Genomic DNA, 10,078 nt, shown 5'->3' on the forward strand with positions numbered 1-10,078 from the left:
TAGGAAAGCCATGTTGGCTTTTCCTCTACTAGACACATGTTGGAGGTAGATGAATATTTGCCAAATGAGGGGAAAAAAAGACAAAGTAGTCAGGAAAGACAAACGGTTTTCCAGCTTCTCAAAAGCCATGGAAAGTAGAAACCAAAACCAATGGAAAATTTAAAAGACCTTGAAAGTCTCACTTTCTAGTCCCATGCAGGGGTTAAAATTTGACTCAAAATGAAAAGTCTATCAATTTTTGGTTTTAGACCCTTACATCTAGAGATGGTTAACTATTCCAGTTTTTTGTTTTGTTTTGTTTTAGGTAATGGAGAAAGCTGCTAGTGATTTTAACCCCTGCTGAAAGGAGACAGATAATTTCATTTGGGAGCAAATACTTATTGCCTTGAGAAATAGCACTGTAATAGTTTATGTTAATTAGTCATAGAATAACCTTTATCCCTTTCAAGCTATGCAAATTATTAAATAGGTATAAATTAGAATTGAATTAAAGAGAGTTGATTATATTGCAATCAGATGGCATTCACAAACTTAACTGGAGCATATACAAATAAAATCTATTAGTTTAAGAGGTTTTTTTAATGCTGACATAAAAAATATAATTTAGCTACCTGTTCTAAAATGCTGAATACTATTAACATTGTATGATAGGTCTGGGAAGACTGCCTCCTTTTTTTGAAGAGAGAGATTAAGAATTTTTATAATTGCTTTTCATCAAATTTTAATATTTTTGTCAAGTTTTTAGGTATTTAATTTGTAAAACAGTTTGCTTTGTACTGGCATACAGATATTAGGGTATATTGATTTTAAAATTTTTGAAGCCAAGTGATCAAGTACATTTGTAATAAAAGTCAATGGATCTCTATCAGTTGTACTCACTGTTTTCATTTCTTGTTCTTATCAATGTAGGGATTTGTACCTTTTTCTGCAGGAAAATGGAGCTAAATTTGGGTGGGAGGGAGGGAAGAATCTGGGTGGGTTTGGTGGCCCAAGCACTTCAAAGCATCCTTATGTGGATTAAGATTTAGAGTGTTGGAAAAGATGCAATATTTTTATTCCTTTTTTTTTTTTTTTTTTTTTAATGGAACTTGATGTTTGGAGAAATCGTCTCAGTTTTGGTTTCGCACTTTTAACTTTTTTGTGTTTTGGCAATGTTGAAACTTTTAAAACTAACAATAGTTTTCTCTGTTAACATTTTGGGTTAATCTGACAGCCATGGGGAACACACCATGGGCATAGAATTATTTTTATCTTTACATGACTTGCCCTCTCTTTTCCAGTATTTCCATTAGTTTTTTTCTTTTTTAATGTAATACACCATACACATTTTCAGATGATTTTAGAATGGGGCTTCCCTAAATTACTTGGGTAGCTTTCATAGCTCCACCCTTTTTTAAACACGTAAGTGTACTTTTAATATTTTCTTGTCCATAAAAACTGAGATAGAAAGTCTATTTTTCCTCTTTTGTCCTTTCTTGGATAAGAGGATGAAATTTTGTTTATTGTGTGAAAGAAAGCTAAGACAAGGAGATCTTCAGCACTTTAAATTCAAAACAGTGGGTGAGAACTCTGAGTATAACATTCAGAGAGAGCTCATGATTTGTCATGAGAATGGAATAAGGGAGAGATCTAATTGCCTAAGCAAATTTACCAGTTTTGCAAGTTTATTTTAAACTTTATCAAAAATTTTAAACATTAAACATATTAAAACATTGTTTTCTTCATTGTAAGCCAAAATTAGGACATTGATAGTAACATATTCTATAAAACTAAAGTGATCACTACTTAAAGTGACAATCCAACAGCGTTAATTACCATAGCTCTACAGAGTTTGCAGTACATTTTTTAAGAAAAGCTGATTTAAAGATTTATGAAGCTGTTTGATTCTAAAGTCAAACCTAAATTTAAGGCCTAGGCCATTTGACTTGCTCTTTTTGAGCAGAAATTTCATTATTATGGGCCATGTAATGATGATCTAAAGTAGCATTAGCATAGTCTAAATTAGCATTAGAGTTTCAAGATTAAAGAGAAGCAGATGAAAAATGAGATGCAGCTGGTTCTAAGCAGTTTGTTTTCCTCCATCTACAAACTGACTACCAATTTTGATGTTAAAGGGTCTAGGCAACTTGTGTCTTCAGAAAAGTTGGATATGAAAAATAGCCTCTTATTGATGTTTTTCTTGTAAGGAATTTATATTCTTCCATTTTGCCTTCATGTCATGTCTCCTTCCTTCCATCTATCACATTTGCTCTCTTCCCCCTCCTCCTTTTTCTTCCCTTTCTTCTGTTGTCTAGCTTTTGTGGTAAACTGTCTTGTTGATGTAGAAATGTAGTGATCTTTTGTGTAAAACAAGGCGACTTTTTACAGACCAGAAATATTTTATTGTTCTTGGAATCATATTTTGTGCTTCCATGAGTACATACTTTGTTTTTATTATTAATTTGCATATTAATTAATTTTTTAGCATTTCATGGGGGGGTGGAGTTAAACTAATGAGTTTTAATTTTTTTGGTTTTGGATTCACTTTAGTAATTCCGAAGGCCTATAAGGTGAAAAATCACACTTGTGTTTTGGAATTGTGGAAATATTCTTGCTGGTATATATTTTGGTCGGAGATGTATTAATACAAAAGACTTCTAGGAGGATTTAAGTGGTAGTTAAAAGTTCCAGGACAGGTGACACTCACTTGAGTAGCTCAAACAGTAATAATAATCAGGTAATAATTTACACTGGTTGACATTAAGTCAAACTCTTCTGAAATGGACTGACAATATGCAGTGCAGTTAGTTGTTGGTAGCTCTTGACCTCCATGGCAAGTATGTCTGACAACTTGGCTCCTTCATTCTCCTTTATGATCCTGTTCATGGCATCTGAGTGTTCCTCCTTCAGAAAGAAGTGAAATAATGACCCTTTCCTTTGAACATAGCTTTGATGATCCAGGAAGATTTCTGTATTTCGATGTAATTTGGCCTCCCTTCCCCCATAGTCTTATGGCTATTTTCCCCCATAGTCTTAACTTGGCAATTTGAAGAGCATCTAAATGAGTACTTGTTAGGAAATCTGGGAAATGAAGAGTGTAAGAAGCATGTGTTTAAGTTACTGAGAACTGAGACTTACTGGTTTGGAAATTGGAGAGCAGAAAGAATAAAGCTGTTTGTGAATTGGGGTGTGAGAGATGCAGAAGAGAATGATTGGAAGTAAAGTAGGAATTTTTATTGGCAGTAGAAAAAAGCATTAAGATGAACTCTGCATGAGAGGTGTTGACTAAGAGCAAGGAGGTTGAGCTTCACTAAAGAAGTGTCAAGGGGTCCCTTGTTGGCTAAGAGATAACTTGGTCTGTAGCTAGTAAAGGTGATGATGGATTGATTATACAGATCAGTTCTGATGTGTATATATGATGGTTTGAGGGTTTGTGTGTCTGCTCCTCTGAACAAATTTAAGTAGCACAGTTGTGAAATGGCAGCTTTTCTGGTCAAGGCACATTGGTGTTGGGAACTTACTATTTTGGGGGAAAAAAGATAACAGTTTACCCTTTTTATTTACCCTTTTAAAACTGTTAGTGACATTTATCATATAGTTTTCTTGGGCTCTTGTCACAGTGTAGGTTATGTTTGCATTTCAAAATTATCTATATAATCCACAAAGATCTACACCCAAAGATCCTTCCTTTATAGATACCTTTGGTCGACATGAGTTTTTTTAGAAGACAGTAAACCAGATATAATCACTGACTTGCTGTTTGAAGTATCTTTTCTATTTCCTTTACATTTGTAGCCATCTAACATTGTAGATCTTAAGATAATATATTTCCAGAATTAGACAACATATCCCCTGAACTCATGTTTTTGTTTGTTTTCCTACTGCAAAATTGTAGACTTCCCTGTAGTGAGTGTAGACAGAAGTGGATTATGATTTAATGCATCTCCCGGGTTCGTGTGTTGTTTGCAAGATGAGTTTATTAGTAATCTGTTCTAGAATCCCAAGGGTGTTTTAAATTATTTAAGGTAAATCTTTGTTTTCAAAGTTACATAACTCAAAATCACATTGACTTTAAATTTACAACAACAGGTTTATTTCCAATAATTTTGACATATTGCTTTCAAGTTTCATTTTAATCAGATACTTACATATTCCTGTTGTTTTAAAATAGCCAAAAGGAATTCTTGGCCTGTACTTGGGAGGTGTTTTTTTCTTTTGTCATGTGCCAAGTTCATTAACATTAGTGGGGTTATTTTTTACATATCTTATTTTACAGAGTTGACACTTAGTATAATTTTCACATTTTATCATGTGACTGATTTTAAATTATAGTTAGCATACTATAGTTTAATTCTGTTCAGAGCCTTCTTAAAGAGCTCTTCCCTTAGAAATTATTTAAAAGAAATGAAGAACAGTGCTTTAAATGACTGAGATGAGTCTGAACAGTTTCCTTGAGTCTAGGCAATGGAGATAAATGATAGCCCATTTTTATGCTGCATACAGTTGTTAGGGTTTAATAATAATGTAGGAAAGTGCAAAAGCAGAAAAGACTGTGTAAGTGGCCTATAAATTTATAGTTTTCATTATTGCACTATTTATCTTTGCACTTGGGTTTTTGGAAATTAAAGACTAGTCACTTTCACTTTTGTTTCTAGTCTTTTCTAATTTCTTGCAAAATTGTTTTCAATATCCCACCCAAAGTTAAACTCATATGCAACTACATGTGCTTTATAAGGCCAAGAAAATATTTATTGTTATCTATATAACAATAAATTTTGTTTTGATAAATTTTTAATATAGATCTTTATTTGCCCATAAAATTCTTTATAAATATGAGCTTTATTAAACTGTTTAAGTAAAGTAAAAGCTTAGGATAGGAAATATGTCTTGTGTGTATAAAATTATGTCTTTGAGATCCAACTTCCAGCCTACTATGGCCTGGCTTTGGGGGTTAGTAAGTTTCCATTTAGCAATGATATCTGAGTCTTACTGGGCAAGTGCTTAAGAAACTGGAAGTAAGTAGGTGGCAGTTCCCTCTTCTGTGTAGCTTTCTATAAGGGTCATATCACTTCTCCTTGGTTTATGTCACATATTGGTGTTTTGTGAAGTGAGTGTTCTTTTTGAAAATTTAAGATGGATGCTTTCTGAGGGATGGTTATAGCTAAGGATCCAGGACTGTGACTTAACCATTGGCAGTGTTATAGCTTCCTTGATACACTCTACTCAGAGAACAGAGAGTATTCTTGTGAATGTGTGATGCTGTACTCAGAATTGCAAAAAGGAAAAAAAAAAAAAAAAAAGGAAAGGAAACAAACTGAGTTTTCTCAATGGAACAGAGAGATGTATTTTTGGCTAGAATTGTTTTTTATAAGTTAATGATCTTATTCTCTATTCTTTTCTTGTAGTTTTTTTTTTTTTTACACACTTCATACTTAAAACCAGCAAGAGGTCTTTTTCCAGATTATTTTGGAAGGTCTGAATGTGTTCTGGATGGGGTGTTGTTGATCGTGACGTGTTCTTCCCATCGTGTTCTGCTGGTCACTATGGCTCATAGAATTTACAAATTCTGTTGAAAATTCAGTGGTGTATTTGAAATGAGAATATCTTTTACAACATGGTATGGATGTGTGTGGCTAGATTCCATGATGTGACATAGTTGTGGAGCCATAGCTTTGATTTAATTTAAATAGAAAGTTTAACCATAGTCCAGATTTTAGGTTTATGTACAGGAATTGTGCCAGGTACTTGTCTAAATGTGGACCATTTTTGGAAATGAAAGTTAATGAATGTGGATTTGACTCTAGATAATTCTATACTCAAAACTACAAGTTAAAGGCTCACATCATTAGAGTTACCTACATTTGATGGCCTTAGCTCTTTAAATGTGGATGGCATTCAGCATTATATCTGTGAATTTCCTTAGGAAAAGAAAGGTTCAGCCTTTATACCTTTTCTTGGAGGCTAAATTTACCACATATGGAAGTAAGAAAATTGTAGCAAGTGGCTTTATTTTTTTAATGGAGTTTAACCAGCTTAATTAATTCCTTTTCCTACTTTGAATCACTTATTTCCCATGTATAAATAAAGGGAAAGATCAGCACCCCCTACCCCCAGGCGATTTTTGTTGTCTGCCTCCATTTCCCAATCCTATTATACAATGAATTACGGGTATCCCTCTTAAGTCCCTGTAGCGCTTTGGGGGGAGGGGGAAGCTCACAAATACCTTTGAAAAATCTGATGAAAGTGATGGACCCTCTCCCCAGGGGAAAAATGCACATAATACAGATAATTTTGCTACAACCTCAGGGTCATCACTTACCTTCTGAAACCCAAGTTAGAAACATTTTTGCTCTGAGCAAACTATAGAAACCTGTAGTACAAATAATTGATAAAATTAAGAGCTATTGGCTTAAAACATTTCAGATTGGGATTATTATCACATGGTGGCCCCTACTAGTGAAATGTGACATTGCAGCTAGCTTTGTTAGACTCTATAACATCCAGATAGAAGGGAAAGAGAAGTAAAGTTCTGAGAGCTGTTTATAGGGAGTCAGGTCATCTCCAGGTGTGGGAGCCAGTCCTGGTTCAAGATAGGGGTCAAGGTGCCTGACAAGTTTAGCAGGGTAAAGTTTGATAAACCATGCTCAGGATGCCAAGGGGTTAGCCATTATCTTAACCCCTTCCTCACCAAAAGATTTTAGTTTTGTCTGTTGGGAAAAAAAGATGGCACTAGGGAAAAATAAGTTGCCTTACAACTTTGCTGGAACACATCAGTTTGGTGAAGTGTGGGACACTAGTATTATTTTTGAGAAGGTGCATAAAACCAAAGTAAATTATTCTCTATGTAGAACATTATTTACAAGTAACATTTGTTTGGGTGTGTTAGCTTTGACGATTTTTACCAGTAAATACTGATTTTATTTAAAACTGGGAGTCCAGTTTACATATAGGATAGTTGATATATCCATCTTTTCCCCATGTAAAGAATTGTCTAAAAGATTTATGCATACTTTTTACTTTTCTCTCTTGATACCATGGGGTGGGGGTGGGGAGGACTTTGACTCAACAACTGACAAATGTCTTCAAATTTAAAAATCAAGAAGCAGCACTTTAAGTCTAATTCCACGCCATTTTAGTGCATGTTTTAGTTTAATAATGATTTTTGGTGCATGCCTTTGGGCTTATTCAAAAGTGTACAATAGAAAAGTGTATTTCCTTTCATAGAAAGGAGATGTTTTTCTACTTTGCAACATGTGATTACAAAAATCTTCCTCTGTGGGAAGATTAACCATGTATTGAACTACTGAAAAGTATATATTTTTAGATATACAGAAGGAATCTACACGGGGCAGCATTCAGACCTATATAGAAGTCATAAAAATTCTGTATAGGACCAAAAGGAAGTAACATAAAACACTTAAACAGACTATGTTGGGTAGAAATACCTTTCGATCTTGCATTGACTTCCAAAATGAAAATGCCACAGAAGTTTGCTGAAACTTTTGTTTGAATTTTCTCTGTCAGTGTATTTAGCCCAAATGCAACAGCTTTGGGCTAGCACAATGTAAGAATCAAAACACAAAACTCAGTCTGGTTTGCCAATCCAGCCTGATTGAAATAAGTAACCAATCACTTGCAAACTGAAAAACTGTCCAACTCCTCTAAGGTTTTGACAAAATAACCTTGGCTGATGTGGGAACATTCCCACTTTGATTTCTGACCTGACAGCGAAGATTCATGTTTGACATGATTTCAAACCTGACAGTGTCTGTTTAAGGAGCCATGGTACAGTTTGCTAATTCAATCCCAGATACCTGTTGATTACCTGTAAGATCTAGAGTTCAAAGTAGCCAGCAGCCGTATCCCTGAGTGCTCTGTGCCCATCAGATAACATGAAGTAAGCAGAGTTGGGACAGGCCACCGCTTTGAGTATTGACCTCAGAGCAGAGCCCCAGATTCAAGATTTGTATCTGCTTTCTTGGGAGTCACTGAACTAATGTCCCACACTGCGTTACTTACTGTAGATGCTCTCCAAGAGGAGGCCCAGAGCACACATCCGAATTGCTTGTGGTACTCAGAGAGGGGGTGCTAACTCTGATGCCCTGGCCAAATTCCAGTTTAGGGATGTGGGTCTTCTTGTCATTCTAGTTGGAAATGTGCATCACTTTCCATTTTTCCTGTTGCTCTCAGTGCAAACTACACCAAGTCTGTTCCTTTGCCCCAATCCCAAGTCTCCAAGATACTGGTATCACACGGGCCAGGTTCATGCCTTATCTTGATACACAAGAGTTGGAGAATGGGAGCTTGGCATCAGGATGCCTTATACTCGGAGGGTAGACTCTTGTGAGGCTTGGGGATGGAACTTGCCCTCTTTCCACATATGTTAGGGAGCGTGCACTGGTTGGGAGCTTCCAACCATAAGGTGTGAGATGAAACCAATTTCCCCTCTTTTCTTATAGCATGATGAGAAAGTCTTTTGGGTTTTCGGCAGTTGGGGAAGGCCGGAGTTCTGCAGCTTTAATCTGGGTAACTAAGGCTGGTTTAATCTGGGTAACTAAGGCTGGTTTGAGCAAGACTTTGGTAAATTAACTGGGTTCTCAGATGCCACAGACTCCGTGAGAAGTCAGCATTATTTTTAGTGGCCGTGATGGAGTCCCCTGTAGCCATTACTGTAAGATTACATGCAGAGTTGCTTTATTTTGAGCTTTTTGTGTACACACAATCCCAAACTGGAAAACTTAAAAAGGAATCCTGCTGTGAAAGGTATATATTACTCTAGATTTTTCTTACTGTAAATATTGTAAGATTGTAATACTGTCAATATTTTATTAACCAACAAATGTTAATCTATGTGAAATCAGACTTATTTTAAATGTGCTTCTTATTTACTGTGTGTGGTCCCTGTTGCTGACAGTATTAAGTTATATTCTGATGTAAGATTAACTTTATTAAAGAATGTAAACATTAATGTTTCCTTATGGGAAAACAAATAAAGTATAAAGAAGACAATTCTTTTTATTGAAATATACTGTGTATTTACACTTGCTAGACCCAGCACCACTTATAAACTTAGTATACTCTCCAGTTTCAGTTAACACAGCTGACACGGTTGTGCTCCACTTGAAAGTCTAAGCCTTGGTATTGTTGGAATATAAACAGTTTGTATTTGTCTGCTGTGAATCACCTTGAAATTTCTAATCAAGTTTGTAAAATTTTTATAGTAAAACATTTTAATGACAATTTAAAAATTATCTTCTCTAAAGAATGGTCAAAACAATGTCCTTTCAGAAATAGAGCTGCTCTTTATTGTCTTTCCAAATGATGTTGGTTAAATGGACCAGGTGTATATTAGTTAAAGTCTAGGGCTAAGTTCTTGATATTCTTTGAGTTTACAAGTTAATCCTTATTGGAGTTGTGCCAATATACAATAGAATATCATTAATTTGCACTGTTTGGGGACCCCATTTAAGAATGCTGAATTTTTGCCAACTAAAAAGTAAGCAAATGCAATTTAAAAAGTAAATTTGAGCATTCTGTGTTAAATATGTGCAGTTATTATCATATGAAGAAGCGCAGTGTGTTGGGCTGTAATATAACCATATTTGCTGTCATGTTCTCCCATCTCAGTGCTGGGAACTCACCATGTGGAAACCAAGCAACCGTGTTGTGCATCAGCCGGCTTGAGTTTGTTCAATATCAAAGCTGAAGCTAGCGAGGTCTGCTGTACTGCTTATTGAAGTATTGTGATTCTTTTAGGCATTGGTTCTTACAAAATATATACTGTAACAGTATACTTTGTACAGATTTAAATTTTATTTGAAAAAATGAAATAAAGTAGGCAAAAAATAAAGATGTTTATTTTTCATGTGACTACATAAACAGATCATCAGTCTTTGTTTCAGTGTTTTTGTGGGGGAGGGATCTGGTTGGCCCATTTGGTTTGGTTTGGTTTGATTTTTGGTCAGTGGGGACATCTCCAGGACCTCATAGCAGGTAGACTGTTTGCCTGCTACTCATCATCAGTTGGCTGCAGGCATTAAATGTGTTCTTACAGGAAAACCCCATTTTCTATTTTATCTTAAAACAAATTTATTTCCTT

General features: G+C 35.2%; 1 protein-coding gene across 1 annotated transcript; it reads left to right on the top strand.

Moving 5' to 3' along the window:
• Positions 1-970: 970 nt before the first annotated feature.
• Igip (IgA inducing protein) lies at positions 971-9,852 on the top strand. The gene has a single exon (XM_021150821.2). It carries the CDS (start codon positions 9,524-9,526, stop codon positions 9,683-9,685), a length of 162 nt encoding a protein of 53 aa, XP_021006480.1. The 5' UTR covers positions 971-9,523; the 3' UTR covers positions 9,686-9,852.
• Positions 9,853-10,078: the final 226 nt, after the last annotated feature.

Source organism: Mus caroli, chromosome 18 (genome assembly GCF_900094665.2).
Source record: "Mus caroli chromosome 18, CAROLI_EIJ_v1.1, whole genome shotgun sequence".
In the NCBI taxonomy this organism is placed as follows: Eukaryota; Metazoa; Chordata; class Mammalia; order Rodentia; family Muridae; genus Mus; species Mus caroli.

Coding starts and splice junctions, on each gene's coding strand:
- Igip (XM_021150821.2), top strand. CDS start 9,524: ATGTGCAGTTATTATCATATGAAGAAGCGCAGTGTGTTGGGCTGTAAT.